The sequence below is a fragment of the Periplaneta americana genome, chromosome 9 (genome assembly GCF_040183065.1).
Source record: "Periplaneta americana isolate PAMFEO1 chromosome 9, P.americana_PAMFEO1_priV1, whole genome shotgun sequence".
NCBI classification, from domain to species: Eukaryota; Metazoa; Arthropoda; class Insecta; order Blattodea; family Blattidae; genus Periplaneta; species Periplaneta americana.
Genome location: NC_091125.1, coordinates 155,587,405 through 155,605,569, shown reverse-complemented (window position 1 = coordinate 155,605,569; position 18,165 = coordinate 155,587,405). Strand labels below are relative to the sequence as shown.

At 35.7% G+C, this 18,165-nt stretch overlaps 1 protein-coding gene across 1 annotated transcript; it reads left to right on the top strand.

Moving 5' to 3' along the window:
• The first annotated feature begins 22 nt into the window (after positions 1-22).
• LOC138706649 (uncharacterized) lies at positions 23-17,193 on the top strand. The gene is made up of 4 exons (XM_069836195.1): positions 23-159; positions 5,890-5,998; positions 10,316-10,494; positions 16,842-17,193. The coding sequence occupies exons 2-4, from the start codon at positions 5,917-5,919 to the stop codon at positions 17,064-17,066; spliced, it is 486 nt and encodes a 161-aa protein (XP_069692296.1). The 5' UTR covers positions 23-159; positions 5,890-5,916; the 3' UTR covers positions 17,067-17,193.
• Positions 17,194-18,165: the final 972 nt, after the last annotated feature.

Here is an 18,165-nt window from a genome sequence, read left to right as displayed (position 1 = left end):
GTCAGTTACCATGGAGATTTCTCCTCCCGCCTCAAACAACTTTTAAAAAGACATGATATTTCTACATTGAAATTTTGATTGGCTATGATTTTTATCGCCTGTTTAATAAAGAAACCGGATAGTCTTCACATCGTAACTCTTCAAATATCACTGTTTTTGGTATGTACATTTCTTTATTTAAACTGTCCAGTTTGGCCAACGTTATTCGTTCAGCCCACGTGCTTTTAAGTAGCCCCCGCTGAATTTGATTTCGGTGCTGCAATTACTGCAATATTGAAAATAGATGCATTGTAATGAAAATCCAATTATGGTGTAGTATAAGACTCAAATCGTGGCGTCGTGGTCTAAGGCATCCTGACTAGGACTCGCGTTACGGAATGCGCGCTGGTTCGAGTCCTCATGAAGAAATTTTCTCATGAAATTTCGGCCAGTGTATGGGATCGGTGCCCACCCAGCATCGTGACGCACTTGGGGAGCTACAATAGGTAGCGAAATCCGGTTGAGAAAGCTAGCTATAACGGCTGGGGGGATCATCGTGCTGACCACACGATACCTCCATTTTGATTGGATGATCGTCCACCTCTGCTTCGGCATGTGAACGTGAAGCCAGCTAGCAGCCGGCTTGTCGGTCTGGGCCCTTGAAGGCCTGTGGCGCCACGGATTATTATTATTATTATTATTATTATTATTATTATTATTATTATTATTATTATTATTATTATTATTATAAGACAAATAGATTTGAATTAATGAACTGGGTGCAATAAATGTTAGTGAAAAAAAATCGCTTTTGAGAAAAATTAGATAGGCATTTTAAAACTGTTGAAAATAAAATCTTTACATTTTGTAATAAAATTATGAATCTTATGTTAAGGGATGATAAATTAATAAAATTAGAGCGTTTATAATATCAATGTAATAACAGCATTAACAGGCTAACACTCTTAATTCACCCAGTTTCTTCATTATTGTGTACCAATACTAAACTTTTTATGCAAATAGATCCTGTTCGATTCCAATAGGTCTGCTGGTAAATTAGTCCTATATAACTTAGTAACCACATAAGCCATCCACCGCCGTGGAGTAATGGTCAGCATGTGCAGGCCCAGGTCTGAATCCTGGTTGGCTATTTTTCCGGGATTTTCCCTCAACCAACTGAAGCAGAATTGCTGGGTAACTTTCGGCATTTGACCTCGGACTCGTTTCGCCATCATCACATATCATCATCCATTCCACATCATAGTCCGAGTTCAGTTTACAATGCAGCGTGCTGTACTTGTACAAGAGCACAGCTGTTTGGCTATCCAAACATCCACAATAGGAGTGGTAAGCACAATAAGCCTCAGGTTGTAGTGCAAGTCTTCAGGTCCCTCCTCTGTAAAAGAAAAAGAAAAACTGTATAAGCCTATGGGGCAAGCTTGCTCTGAGCCTCCGAATATCATTGCCTTTCACTGTGGATTTCACACAATTGCCGTCGAGTCATTGTAGAATATTGAGATATTCAATGGTAGCCTTACCAGTGGCGAAGCTCTTACAAAGCTTAATCTAACCAAAAAATTTATGTGCGGCTCACGGCAGGAACAACTTGGATGTGAGATCAAGCTGCATATACGTGGACTTGTTGGTTAATAAAAACCTAAACCAATCAAATCTAACCTTCGTATATGGAAGATGTGTAACCGGACTATGAAGGGAACTTCTTGATCTCATCTGGAATGTGCATACGAAAATAAATCCAACTAAGGATCACATTGATACTGCATGAGAAGTCCACGCATGCGCAGTTTGATCTCAAGCCAAGTTTCTTCCTACTGTGAGCCCCTCCTAACAATTGGCGTTATTATTTCTGGTAATCGTAGGCCTGTAAGTTCGTAATAAAGATATAACGTAACACTTGGTTGCACTCCGATCCTTCCATATATTAAATTCATCGTTGGCTGTCATTCCAGTATGGAGAGAGCAGTGCGAGCAGCAAGGCTTAAGGCAAAAGCCTCTAAAGGCATGGCTACGACCTTAACTCGCAGACTTGAGGGGAGACCAGGGAGGGGGTATTGTATGATATGAGGTTAGCCTTCTGTCACAATATTACGTCGCGCTATATTGGTGTTCTCTGGAAGTGCTGCATTGTTGAATTTAGTTCAATCAATTGTATTGTGTGTTACATATTAAGTTTGTGTAAAATGGCTCATGATGAGAGAATATTGAGTTCATTATCTGTAGAATAAAAAGAGAATCGTTTTCAAGTTGGATGTATGAAACAAAATGTGCTTACAAAGATAGGAGACCAACACTACATAATTACATATTAAAATAGTGAATGGAGTAAGTTATAGAAATTTTCCATTTTTATTATATAAGAATATCCTTGGCTAATACGGTGCTCTGAGTCAAATAAATTACCTATATTGTTTTACCTTTATTCTGTTTGGGGGTGAAAATGAGTGGTCATCATCTTCTTGTGGGGGTCTGTGTCACAAAAAAAATTGATAGAAAAGCCAATAAACAATAATAATAATAATCCGTGGCGCTACAGCCCGTGAAGGGCCTAGACCGACCAGCCGGCTGCTGGCCTCAAGCCCACATGCCGAAGCAGAGGTGGACGATCATCCAACCAGAATGGAGGTATCATGTGGTTAGCATGATGATCCCCCCAGCCATTATAGCTGGTATTCTGCAATGTTACCGTATTTGCTCGCGTAATTTGCGCCCCCCTGTATTTTGCGCACTCTAATTTTTAAGGGATTATTTTGAACTTTATTTTTGCTCCGTGTATTTTGCGCACACATTTTACGTACATACTTTTTTTCAGTGTAGTAGGAATTTTCCTTCCCTACAGTCCATTGTAGATCATTCACCAGCAACTGAAGTACCTGCTTCAGAAAGAAACCCCAAAGTCCCGCTAATTTAACAATGCTTGTCCTTGGTAGAGACAAGTTACCGGTATAGAAAATTAGCCCTACCGTAAATACTTACCTATACATATACTAATTGAGATAAACTCAGAACAGAACCTCTTATTTGAAAAATCCGCATATTTTACGCACCCCAATTTTTCAGTGGCCAAAGTTAATTAAAAAGTGCGCAAATTACGCGAGCAAATACGGTACTATGTAGCAGACTTGGTGATTGGTCTCTATTTCCAACAGAGAAATTAAATCGCTCCCTCTCTCTCTCTCTCTCTCTCTCTCTCTCTCTCTCTCTCGTAATGGTACGGATTTGTGTTGGGTTCATTTTTTATACTGTCTTGGGCACAAATGATGGTATTGCGTCACATGTCCAGATGGTACAGTAATTATCATCATCATCATCATCATCATCCAAGTAAGTGTAAGGCCCATTACGGTCTCAGTGAGTCATTCTAGGTCCATCTTTTTTTTTTTTTTTTTTTTTTTTTTTTTGATGGCCCAAAGATCTCTTCCCCTGGAAGGTATTGAAGCATGGCTTTCAGAAGTCTATTACGATTCATTTTTATGATAATGTCTAATATTAGTTCGTAGTCTTCAAAGAAATAGAACGAAATGCGACAAAGAATTGCTTGCACATAAGTTAAGATTACTCAGCAATTTCAGCTGAGACTTAGAGGAAGGCGGAAAATAGGAAATACCGGAGAATGCTGGGTGTGGTGTGAAAGACCTGTCCTTGGACAAACACTATGAATATAAATAATTGATTAAATGGCGATCTTACTCGTGTTAATTATGTAAGCATGTGCTGCTTACAGCCATTTCGGTGCTACTTGACACCATCCTCAGAGCCTTCTGTGTCTTGGCGCCATCTCAACTTCGCTGCCTGTTGTGTGGGTGCGTTCGTGTGATGAAGAGTTGTGTCAAATAGTGTGTGTGTTGAGAATTTGATTAGGGTGTGTTTTAGTGTGTCTGTATATTTCATATTTCATATTGTTCTAGTCCACACAGGCGTATATACCTTATTTTATTTCAAGGAATGCAGTTCGGTGGTTCCTTTGAACACCCACTTACAGATTTATGACTTCTACACAAACAACTCTGACAATTCCATCCTGTCCCCTCATTCCAACATTGCACAGTTGCCACAATCCTGGTGACCTTCGAAATTATGCAGTGAAAATGACGGGATTCTTGAAATTCGGAAAGGATATGGCAACTCTGCCTCCACATGGATTTGACGGGCACCTGTCAATTCTTCTGAACGAGGGTTGTGATTGGTTACTAACAAAAGAAGACAAGATTTCCGTCACAGTAAGGAAGACATTTATTTATGACAATCAATTAGTAGGGGGCAGTAGAAGGTCTGTCGGCAAAGTCCTTTCTATGAAACTGCACTCCATGAAAAAAAAATAAAGTATACAAACTCACATGCAATAGTTGCGACAGTTTCTACATTGGACAGACAGGCAGATCATTCCAAACTCGACACAAAGAACACATTAAAGCAATAACCAGAGGACACAATACATCTACATATGCCGAACACATAACCAATGCTAACCACACATACAATAACATAAATACAGACATGGAAATCCTACACATACAATCCAAAAACCAAAATCTCAACACACTAGAACAATACGAAATATACAGACATACTAAAACACACCCTAATCAAATTCTCAACACATAGATCAATTTCAGAACACACACACTATTTGACACAACTCTTCATCACACGAATGCACCCACACAACATGCAGCAAAGTTGAGATGGCGCCGAGACACAGAAGGCTCTGAGGATGGTGTCAAGTAGCACCGAAACGGCTGTACACACCATTTGAAATCTTGATACTGTAATAAAAAGTTTACTATAATAAACTACTTTATGAAAAAAAAAAAAAATGTTTTCCTTCCTTCAAACCCCACTCCCCACTTTTAAAAATCCTGTGCACGACCCTCCATGGACTGCTTTAAAATGGAATGTAAAAGACTCTTTGTCCTACATCTGTTTTCATATTCTGTTGTATGTCATTATTAGGGCTAGGATTTTGATGAAATTGCATTTTTTTTCTAGTAAGCCAGAAACATAGCTGCTTTGGTATTTATATGTTATGTGATAAACTGAGTGTTTCAAGACATATTTGTTAGGTCATTTTTTTTTGCATTTTTTGCCTGTTTCAACTCATAAGATCATCTTTTGTTTTATTCGGTCATTTTTTTTTTAGGTATTTTCATTTAATTTTGGCAATAAATCGCCATTATTAATGTAAAATAATGTTTATTTTCTTTGATATTTTCTTTACATATTTTGTCCATTAATACCCATTATTTTTAATGATATTTTAATCGTTTTTCTACACAAATATTGCCATTTTAACGTAGTACACCCCATGTATTGGATCAGTCCAACCACCCCTTCAATATAGACTCCTCTATACCTGCTAATTCCGGATAAGAGTGGCCTTGTGGTAGACTACATGGAAACTAAAAGTAAAGTAAATCCATGGCGCTATAGCCCATGAAGGGCCAAGACCGACCAACTGACTGCCGACCTCACATCCACATGCCGACGCAGAAGTGAACTATCATACATGGAAACTACATCAAGTAAAATAATTAAAGTGTACTACTTAGAAAAAATTATGTAAAATTTAATTTAATTACTAATCTAAATATTAAGTAGTACAAAATCTCTTTTCTTACAAAGCCAATTATGTAAAATAAATTTTTAGGGTATTTTCAAGGGCATTTTTGAAAGATTTTTAGATCATAAATGCATTGTTTTTAGGACTTTTTTCATGATTTATAGGTCATCAAAATCCTAGCCCTAGTCATTGTTGAGTCAGACAAGGGGTAATGTATTGATTCTGCATTTAGAATACCAATGAATGTTCAGTTTTCACATTTTGGTAAGCATAAATTCGAATTACATTCGAGAAATATGTTCAATTAATTGTGACCGAAAATTTTTCTGCAGGTGTATCCTTAAGATAAATTCCTCACTATGCCTGATGTATATGACGAAGAATTTCATGCCTATATGGGTATAGCCAAGCGTCTGATGACCAAATTGCGTGATGTAAATGGTATGTTAAGTACTACTATTAACTTACGAATTAACTTTTCTGGCTTATCGACATTGATACTTGTTAAATTTTCCAGACTTAGCAGTAACTTTTAGTGTATTTTCACAATAAGTACCGGTAATATTGGCCAAAACAATACAAAAAGTTCCCATGGACATACAGTAGAACCTCTATTATCCGTGGTAATGAAGGGGATAGAGTGAACGGTTAATCGAAAAATCGGATAATCCATTTCATAAAAGGTTTTCATAAATTGAGTGCATAATACAGTTTCATAATTTCCTCCATGATCTTTTTTTTAATACACTAGATAGTGAATCAGAAGTCTGGTTTTTAACAACATGCTTTTAATGGCCAAGGAAACTCCTTATGACGGCTGGAAAGATAGGAATAGCACAGTCTCATGTTGTAGATTTATATACCGATACTGTACACAATTTATATTTGTTTTTCATTAAATCCCGCCAGTTATAATTCTATGTCATATTCTGATGCGAAATGAACCACAGTTTCTCTTTTCCCAAACCATTCAATTAGGCCTATTTGTACTTTTTTTTTTCGTAGCACAACACGTTTTCTTTTGATATCTGTGGAAGACATTTTGCATAGAAGTTAGGCATTAAGGCCACTCGAAGAGTAGATCATATTCTGTTTGTAAAAAAAAAACACACTGCAGAAAAACTTGTACTAATATAACGCATAGTACTTCGTATTTTTTCTGCAGAAAAACAATAAGCAAGAGAGAAAGACAATCGGATAATCCACCAGTCGGTTAATAGAGTGACGGAAAATCGGGGTTCTACTGTATATCCAGAAAGAAATAACTGTTGACATATGGGTTATTCTATATTGTGATCTATCTTCATCAATCGTTTAAAAACGAAGGTTCGTATGTTTTTACAGTGGGCAGTATTCCTCAACACAGTGTTTAAAGTAGGTAGGTATGGGCCAGGTATGCATATGAAACCTAGGAAACGAGCCAGTATGGCATACTGTTAATAAAACTGATAAAATGTAAATTTAATTACCTTTTTGTACTCCAGCATTATAAACAGTCTTTATCGTTTGTGAAAATCGTGCATAATATACATTATCCTACCAGAGCCGTAAAATATTACCATGCCAAGTAAAACGTTATGCCTTGTGCCATTGTGACAAATGAGAAAGACATGCTATAGCGCGACATCACATTCTTAGTCATAACATGACCAACATCGAACAAGTTTATGAGCTGTTCAGAGCAAAAGTGGTGTAAGTCAAAATTGGGTAGTGAGGTTTACAGAATGTTTACTTTAATCCTCATTACCCATTTTTGACTTGCATCACTTCTGCTCTGAACGGCTCATATATAAATGCACGTTTAACATGAGTTTAACATAGCAATTCCTTTGTTTTTTAGAGCTTTGAACATGTATTTATATTAGGCGATTGTCAAGATGGCCATGACTAGATCATGATAACCACGTGACTCTGATTCATGCCATAGCCTGTCTTTCTCATTAGCCACGTTGTGCCATGAAGTTAACATCATGGATAAATATATAATATATTATATATTTATCCATGTTAACATTATGAAACGATTTGTCGTGCCATAATATTTAATACATCATTGTTGTCATAGCAATCCCTTCATAGACCATGATATCAAACTACCCATAATTACAAACTGATGTTATTTCTTTATTAATTGTTTTATAATGCTGTCATACAAAAAATAACGTAAGAAACACGTTTATAATGTTACACAGCCTAGAGCACTCGTCAAAATTAGGAAACTTGCTTCGCTCGTTCCCTAAAAATTGACTTGTGCCATGACATACTGGTATAACATTATGAATTTGTTTCATAATATACTATTATATACCTAATATTATCCATCCCAAACAATATTCATTTTATTTAGTTTAATTACATGATGAAAACTCCATTACATAATATTAATTGAACTGTTATAAATTCTTCATATAAAGTAGTGTTTTTCAATCTTTTTCAACATGTGGCACACTAAAGGTGTAATTTAAAATCCCGCAGCAGTGGTTTCCAAACAGGGCGGAATTTTTAGGGTTTTAGGGGGGAATGAGGACTATAAAATATAAATGGATGGGACAAGTGTATATGCATTAACATATAAAACGAAATATTATATGCATTATTTTTCAGTCAGCTAATTGGTAATGATAGTATAATGATGTAAAAAATTGTAATTGTGATCTTGTAAAATTCTGACTTGTTCCACATCTTAAACCTTCATTGCTAATGTTAAGATCTATGGAATATATTAAATGAAAAAAAAAAAAAAATAGTAAAAGGGTGCATGGGGCAAAAAGGTTGAGAAGAGAAACAAAATACACATTATTCACAAATAGAACTAACACATATTTTGCATTCATATTTTAAGTTTATGATAGAAATGTAAAATTTATTGATATAAAATTATTTCAATGCAATATTAGTGTGAAATTAAGTTTAATACAATTTTGCTCGTTTTTGCTTCCTTCTCGAGAAAAAGAATTGTTATAAGCCTATGAAACATTTCATGATAATTGAATAATTGAAAGAATTTTAGTTTTGTTCATTAAATCTACAGAAATTTGATCCGAACAAATGTAACTTTTCGTTCTGAAAAGGAATTTTAAAATGTTACATTTGCTCGGATCAAATTTCTGCATATTTTAAAGGATAAACCTAAAATTCTTTCAATCATTCAATATAAAAAAAAAATTAAACAGAGTAAATATGATGACTCAGAATTTGGCAAGAGCGTTTCAAAACTGAAGTTATGATGTCAGCAGTGAGTGTCTGTGGCAGTTCAAAAGTCTTCCTGAAGCTTTCAAAGAACTTGGGAATCACACCACGAGCTCCAATAAGAAGACCAATCACCTCAATGTCTTCAAGCTGGTATTTTGCTTTGAAGTAATCAACTGTTGGCAGATAAATGTTGATCTTTTCTTGATTGACATCCTCCGGCTGGCTACTCCCCGTTTCAATCCTTATGGTAGGATCAATTATATATCCTTTCTTGGTAGTCTGGGAATACGCTATGATGTCAATACGTCTAGAGGAGCCATTAGTAGCAAGGCAAAAAACTTCCTCTTCTACTGTCCAAGACTTTTTTCTTAAAGCAGTTGCAATTAAGGATCGAACATGATGGTGTCTGGCATTTTGGAGGAGTAAACCTCTATTACACTGACCTTGGACGTGGGCAAGGGTTTCAGTCTCCGGGCAGCCATGTCTGCACCGGGATCCGTCCAAAGAGCGACCAGGTACTCCTCTAACTGCTGCTAAATTGGCATTCATTTTGAGACAGGTTACCCATTCAGATGTAGATAGTCCAGACTTATTAAAAATCCAGGCGTTGGCTTTAGGTACTTTGCTGTACAATTCTACACCTCTGCCTCTTCCAGGCATTACTTTCCATGATTCGAATTCTGCATTTCTTAATTCCTCTCTTAATTTCCTAGTCACATATTTACGAAATTCAACTGGACAAGGGAGCCTTAGATGTTGACAGGAAGAATTAAGTTCAGACATCAAAAGTCGCATACTATTTACATAAGGATTTTCATTTAATATTAAAGTGATGCAGATGTTGCAGTGTTGCAAGAATGCTTCCCATGATGCTCTGACTAGTCCCAAACCTCTGTAGTTTTTGCTTGCATATAACATACTGAGCATACTGGGAATTAAGTCAATGGCTTTCCCAAAACATGCTACGAAATATTACATATAAAACAATTTTTATCTTGGAAAAGAAGCAAAAACGAACAAAATCGTATAAAACTTTTTTGTTTGAAATATTCAAGGAATAGCACCCTGAAATTAATGACATTACTTACGATCCACTCTGTATTATGCATGTTTTCTGGATTTGTTATTTAGTAAATATGAAAACATACAATATTATTACATATTTTGTCAAGGTATTTAATGTACGATATTATTTTTATAAAGACACTAGTAAAATATGATAAGTACTTTCTTGTGTTAAATTTTGATGTGCCTTGTTAACATGTTTCGACCTATTTTGGGTCATCTTCAGAACTGGTCGCTGTTGGTTCTGAAGATGACCAAAAATAGGTCGAAACATGTTAACAAGTACGTCAAAATTTAACACAAGAAAGTTCTTATCATACATTCCGAAGTGATACAGTGTTAAAAGTTGTGTAATCAAGATGTATAAAATATGACATTTTTTAAAGGCTGGTACGATATTCTAACTTCACTGATCTGGCAACCCTAGCTGTGGGTCAGTAATATGGAAACCCTTCTTTGTTATGAGTCCTGCAGTTGACTTATTTGCAATTTATTTTACAGACATAAGGATTTGCAGAAGATGGATAACTAAATTATGCAATTTAAATTCTGATGATGTAATGGTGAAAAAGAATCGTAACCACTTTTTCAAGTACATGCTCCATGTTCTTCACGATGGTGTTCTGGAAGGACCTTTCCAAGAATTACCAACAAATGATCTGCATTCCACTAGTGAACAGGTATCAACTATAAAGTCTGATTTCAAACTATCAGAAGAATTCAGAACTTAAGTACATGATAATGCCTGACTACCTATTAAAATAAATATATTATTATGGCATATTCACAGACTCATATTCTAAATAAAAAAGTGAAGACAATCTCTGTTTTTGTTGATCCTCCCCAATTTTCCTATTCTTGTTTCACATAAAACTTTGAACAAATACAAAAGTGGTCATTACAACTAACTGTTTTTAAATTATTTGTGGTGAGGAAGGAACTCTACAGTAAACTACACATTTTGCAACTTGTAATGAAGAATAAAATATTTACATAAAAATATAGTCTATATTTTTTTCTTGTTCTATTTCCATAATGTCTAGGATTATGTTAATTTTATGTATCTTTGAGATCTGAAAATGTCTGTCCACATCCTTTCAAACAATTACACCTCATATGCATTATTACTAGATGAACTGATTGGAAGATCTGAAAACGAGAAAAAAATGAGTAAAAACACACACATAGACACATAAAGGTGCTCAAACACCATTCCTGTCTTTCCATCCACTGCTAATCTTCTTTCAAATTTCTGGCCTTCCTTGCTGCTTCAACTCCTTCCACCCCAAGTCTTTTTTGGCCATCCTCTTTTTCTTCTTTCCACTAGCACACATTTCCATTATTAATTTAGGCACTGTTTCTTCCGACATTCTTTTAATATGTTCAAACCAACTCAATCTTTTCTGTTCAATAATGTCTACAATATCCAGATTATCTTTCACTCCCATAATATATTCTATAATTTCATTTTTAATTCCTTCTAGCCTGGATTTTCTTGTTGATATCAAAATATTTGTTTGCCTGATCAATACTTGCTATATCTCTGACCTACATGTGAGGATACTCTTATAATAGTTTATTAAGGTGTAATTTTTTATTTTGTTACGTTTTTATTCCACCAAATAGCATTTAAGGACGTCCACCAAGTTGGCTCTGTGGTAGCATGTCTGCCTCCAGACTAGCCAGCCCAGGTTCGATTCCCGGCGGGGTCAGAAATTTTCTTGTAAAATTTCTACCTCGGGACTAGGAGAGATGACGGTGCACAACTTCTAATCACCAAATTGTGCACCAATATGACTGGATTAAATCTCAAATCTCTCCGCAGTGCATTTGAAGGGAAGGCATATGTCACTGTTGATAGTGATTCGTCCGTCGGATGGGGATGTTAAACCTAATGGCCTCCTTGGTGCTATTCAATAGGAGTAGGCTATGTGCTAGGACCGAGTTTCCCCTTCTCCCTTCCTCACCATACTCAACCTTTCCCTATACTACACTTACACAAACATTTAACATACACTCATCCTAGTATACGATATAACTCTTCACAGATACACATCATGCATAACGTGGCCTGCTGAAGCAGTGTGCAATTTGAAAATGGATCACATTCCTGCCATCTATCCATAGTATGCGGAACCCGAATCACGTAAAGTGAAGTGGATAGGCATTAGACACACACACATACACGCATTTAAAGCTTTATTAATTTAGGTAATTCTATTCTTAATTCTTGTTCGATAATTTCAAATTTATCTATTTAGATGCTTAAAAGAGTGTTTTCTGTAAAAGGTGCTACTTCTTCCCATTTTCGAATCAGTTATAACAATACTTTAGAAAATAAAACTAAACAGAATAAATCTTCAAAGGCCACACTTGACTGCTTCTGTGGTCTGTTGGTTACAGATCTGGAGGTCCAGGGCTTGGCTCTCAGTGAATTTTTCTTCAAGAAGAAAAATTGCCTGAGTGTCTAGAGTCTGGAAATTTGTATGAATTTGAGTGTGCTGGATTAATATTAATTAGCCAATCTTAAAAAGAATACAATATATCAGGACTGTCACTGGGCAGTACCCTGAACACAAGTTTCAGTGTCACATTGTTGACAAGTAACTCCATTTGTTAGCACAACCATAAAGAACTAATAGATGCTATAGGGTTAACAACAATGAAGAAAAAATAAAAGCCACACAATGTTCAAGACCTGAAAGATCAGTATTGCAAGCAATTCAGATTTTAATGCCATACATACTTACTTACTGGCTTTTAAGGAACCCAGAGGTTCATTGCCACCCTCACATAAGCCTGCCATTGGTCCCTATCTCCTCAAGATTTTCATGACATGTTTTTCAGAATTTTATTTTCCTCGTAAAATTTCCACTTCTTACATTAAACAAATTTAAACACTACTTTTCCCTTCAAGAGTGGCCTTCGTGAATATTCCAAGTATCGAAAAAATAAGCATGGGAAACCCACGATCATTATTCATCTCTTCTATAATGAAAAACGTCTATGATTCTTCTGGCAATATGGAAGTTGATCTGGATTTGTTGTCTGTTGAAATGCTTGTACATGTATGTTTTATTATTCATAATTATTCAGATTTTATATATATATATATATATATATATATATATATATATATATATATAGTTATTTAATACAAGCATGGATTTGATTAGTACTAGAGATGGGGTGGGATTTGAAGACCTGTAATTTTGTCGCTGTGATAGGTTTGTTACTGGTTTCGACTGTGAGCACAGTTCCAAAATCAAACCTCCAAGAAATCGCCATCTCTGTCTGATATGTGACTCACAGTGTTGGCGACTGATGTATGTATATGTGTCTAGACAACTGCAAGTCTTAATTAATTAATTAATTTTCGTCTCACTCGAAAGGCAAAAGGTTGTTGTTGTTTTCTAATGCCAGGCGTTTGACAATAAAGTCATTTGACCTCTTGCACTCCAATATTTTTCAAAGATATTATCATGACCAGCCAAAGAAGCACAGATTTTGAGGTGTTCCGAATCCATTTCTTGGTTTGAGTTGCACAATGGGCAGTTAGGGGACTGATATATTCCAATTCTATACAGGTGTATATTCTATGGGGGAGAGCCATTAATCCTTCCCATTGAAGGCTTTAAGGAACCAACCTGGACAAATACCCAATGTCCCATCCCTACCTTTCCATGGTGTAGCTGTTAGTAAGCATAATTTTACGAGCTGAACTAAAGGGAGGGGCTACTCATCCATTAGCACTGGTCAGCTTGATGAGTTAATGACTGAATTTGGTATAATTTTACTCTATCCAATACCTAATTCCCTCTTTACCCTTTCCTATCCAGTCCTCTGACTGAACTCTTACGTTCTTCGATCCCGATGGCATTAGAGCATTCGAGGCCTAGGGGTTCATTTCCCTTTCCTTCCTCCTCTTTCTACTTTTCTGTTCCTAGTGCTGACCTGCTATGGCACTAAAATCGTCCTCCAGTGGCTTAAGGAGGGAAAGCTGGTGATCAACAAGATCTCCCAGCTAGGTCCAATGGACCCGTCGACCAACAGCAGGTGTGGTCCTCCAGATATTCTAGAGGTTGTGTGTGAATGAAGTAGCCACCAAAACGTTAAAATATGGTGTTCACTTAAATCGGCTACAACTTGCCATTTAACTCCAATATGAAAGGCAAAAGGTTAACGTCTTGATACTGAAGCTATATTCTTCCACGAATGAAATCCACTTAATCATTCGTAAACATTCTTGGACGAATATGCGCCCACACACAACATTAACAGCTCAGAGTGTGTTTTGTTTTCAGTATACACACTGCGCTAATCACTATTGTTGATAAAAGACATGTCACTGGCATATCAATTCAATTCACAGAAGAGTGATAAACATAAGCAACTGTCGGCTTGGGATGAGAAACATGGACATTCCCCGTAGTTTGTTCAGAGATAAGTAGATGACAATGATATTGAGTTCTAGACGAATTGGAAATCTACACAGAAAATGGAGTCCCATAATCGCCAAGAATCATCCGAACACAAAAATCACACTGTGATAAAATCTCTATTATCTATCACAGCCTTTTTTTCGGAACTGTGACAGCAAAACACTATCACACCCCTCCTCTAATTTAGTACAAGAATTCTTTGTTGTTATTTATGACCAAATTATTCTTTATATTTTGTAGTCTTCGCGTAATTTCCCTCTCCTAGATTTTTACATCCGAATTTTTAGAAAAAGAGGGGAAATTATGCGAGTTAATATAGCAAACCAATGTCCAGCGAAAGTATATAAAATGTCTGATTCATATCCATAGTCTTCGCGTAATTTCCCTCTCCTAGATTTTTATATCCGAATTTTTAGAAAAAGAGGGGAAATTATGCGAGTTAATATAGCAAACCAATGTCCAGCGAAAGTATATAAAATGTCTGATTCATATCCATAGTCTTCGCGTAATTTCCCTCTCCTAGATTTTTATATCCGCATTTTTAGAAAAAGAGGGGAAATTATGCGAGTTTATATAGCAAACCAATGTCCAGCGAAAGTATATAAAATGTCTGATTCATATCCATAGTCTTCGCGTAATTTCCCTCTCCTAGATTTTTACATCCGAATTTTTAGAAAAAGAGGGGAAATTATGCGAGTTAATATAGTAAACCAATGTCCAGCAAAAGTATATAAAATGTCTGATTCATATCCATAGTCTTCGCGTAATTTCCCTCTCCTAGATTTTTACATCCGAATTTTTAGAAAAAGAGGGGAAATTATGCGAGTTAATATAGCAAACCAATGTCCAGCGAAATTATATAAAATATCTGATTCATATCCATAGTCTTCGCGTAATTTCCCTCTCCTAGATTTTTACATCCGAAAATTTAGAAAAAGAGGGGAAATTATGCGAGTTAATATAGCAAACCAATGTCCAGCGAAAGTATATAAAATGTCTGATTCATATCCATAGTCTTCGCGTAATTTCCCTCTCCTAGATTTTTACATCCGAAAATTTAGAAAAAGAGGGGAAATTATGCGAGTTAATATAGCAAACCAATGTCCAGCGAAAGTATATAAAATGTCTGATTCATATACATAGTCTTCGCGTAATTTCCCTCTCCTAGATTTTTACATCCGAATTTTTAGAAAAAGAGGGGAAATTATGCGAGTTAATATAGCAAACCAATGTCCAGCAAAAGTATATAAAATGTCTGATTCATATCCATAGTCTTCGCGTAATTTCCCTCTCCTAGATTTTTACATCCGAATTTTTAGAAAAAGAGGGGAAATTATGCGAGTTAATATAGCAAACCAATGTCCAGCGAAAGTATATAAAATGTCTGATTCATATCCATAGTCTTCGTGTAATTTTCCTCTCCTAGATTTTTATATCCGAATTTTTGGAAAAAGAGGGGAAATTATGCGAGTTAATATAGCAAACCAATGTCCAGTGAAAGTATATAAAATGTCTGATTCATATCCATAGTCTTCGCGTAATTTCCCTCTCCTAGATTTTTACATCCGAAAATTTAGAAAAAGAGGGGAAATTATGCGAGTTAATATAGCAAACCAATGTCCAGTGAAAGTATATAAAATGTCTTATTCATATCCATAGTCTTCGTGTAATTTCCCTCTCCTAGATTTTTATATCCGAATTTTTAGAAAAAGAGGGGAAATTATGAGAGTTAATATAGCAAACCAATGTCCAGTGAAAGTATATAAAATGTCTGATTCATATCCATAGTCTTCGTGTAATTTCCCTCTCCTAGATTTTATATCCGAATTTTTGGAAAAAGAGGGGAAATTATGCGAGTTAATATAGCAAACCAATGTCCAGCGAAAGTATATAAAATGTCTGATTCATATCCATAGTCTTCGCGTAATTTCCCTCTCCTAGATTTTTATATCCGAATTTTTAGAAAAAGAGGGGAAATTATGCGAGTTAATATAGCAAACCAATGTCCAGTGAAAGTATATAAAATGTCTTATTCATATCCATAGTCTTCGTGTAATTTCCCTCTCCTAGATTTTTATATCCGAATTTTTAGAAAAAGAGGGGAAATTATGCGAGTTAATATAGCAAACCAATGTCCAGCGAAAGTATATAAAATGTCTGATTCATATCCATAGTCTTCGTGTAATTTCCCTCTCCTAGATTTTTATATCCGAATTTTTAGAAAAAGAGGGGAAATTATGCGAATTAATATAGCAAACCAATGTCCAGCGAAAGTATATAAAATGTCTGATTCATATCCATAGTCTTCGCGTAATTTCCCTCTCCTAGATTTTTACATCCGAATTTTTAGAAAAAGAGGGGAAATTATGCGAGTTAATATAGCAAACTAATGTCGAGTGAAAGTATATAAAATGTCTGATTCATATCCATAGTCTTCGCGTAATTTCCCTCTCCTAGATTTTTATATCCCAATTTTTAGAAAAAGAGGGGAAATTATGCGAGTTAATATAGCAAACCAATGTCCAGCGAAAGTATATAAAATGTCTGATTCATATCCATATTCTTCCTATAAAAACTACTTACAGAAAGCACGTGTGTGTTTATGTGGAGGCGAAAGACACTGGAAAGGAAAGGGAGACAGAGAAGAATATAGTGTTGATAAAGAAGCTAGGAAGGCACCATACATGACGCACTGGTCACCAGACAAGCGCACTTATGTAGCAGCTAAAGCACTTCCTGGCGCTGGCGCCCTCATCTACATGGCAGTTGCAAAAGATCCCAATCAAGGTTGGGATATTCCAAAACGATGAACTGTAACGTATTCTGGAGTGGAGATTACCTTTCTTCAAAATTATTCATTTTAGACAAGCAAAACTGTAAAGCTTTCAAATCAAATACATAATGTTACCACTTTGAATATTTTATTAATAAACAATTCATTCTTCATGCAGGACAAATAATTGTTATTCAGGTTACAAAATGAAGTAGAAAAGGAAGTGTTGTAGACATATAATAGTACATTATGCAACGAGCCTATAATGATAGTAATTAAGAAGCGAGTATGGATGTTTATGAAATGAGCACAAGCGAGTTTCATAATTTTCATACGAGCTTCTTAATTACCATGATAGGTGAGTTTCATACGACTTTTTATGCTCGACCATATTTCTAACTTGAAATTATTCAGATGTATACATTTTATTTGTATCTGACAAGATCGGAAGTGACCTTGTTCTAGGTCGTGAATTGTGAGATGTGCGCAACCGAGAAAGTATTGATTTTTTCCGAGGAACAATGTCATTGACCTTGATGTAATCCCGTTAAACTTGATATAACCTTGATTATTGAATTCGAAATTGAAAAACGAGATGACAAATTGAATTTTTTGAATATTATTTACAATTAACGCAATTATTACAGTAAGACAACATAACCTTCTGCGACAGTATTGGATTTCCAGCCTCTGTGACTTTTCGCAAATTGTCTTTCGATTGCATATCCGAGAATAATCGATACTTGCGGTTTTATAACGGTACAAAGCTGACTTGTCATTGGCTGAACACATGTAAGCTGAGTTATCATTGGCTGAAGACCTGTACTTTAATGAGTAGGTGTACTTTAATGACATGCATTAAAGGACTGCTACCAGGTGTATAATTACTACATTTCGGCATGGTCGATCATAAACTTATTTATAGGTGAAATATGAAAAAGCATCAAGAGAAATTTAATGGGTGAAGAAGCTACAGACTGAGAATGAAGGAAAAGGGAGGTCTGCCTTTGAGGAGCTTGTCTCAGCAAAATGAGGTATTGTTCTCATCGGTATGGGGGAATGGTGTTTTGTCTTACTCTTATTGCTCGATTGCAGATGGATGCTTGAATTGCTATTGGCTACTAATAACATAATTC

Excerpts from the sequence above, each read along its gene's own strand:
- LOC138706649 (XM_069836195.1), top strand. The coding sequence starts at position 5,917 with ATGCCTGATGTATATGACGAAGAATTTCATGCCTATATGGGTATAGCC. Across the intron at positions 5,999-10,315 it reads CAAATTGCGTGATGTAAATG|ACATAAGGATTTGCAGAAGA; the intron begins GTATGTTAAGTA and ends TTTATTTTACAG. Across the intron at positions 10,495-16,841 it reads TGCATTCCACTAGTGAACAG|AAAGCACGTGTGTGTTTATG; the intron begins GTATCAACTATA and ends AACTACTTACAG.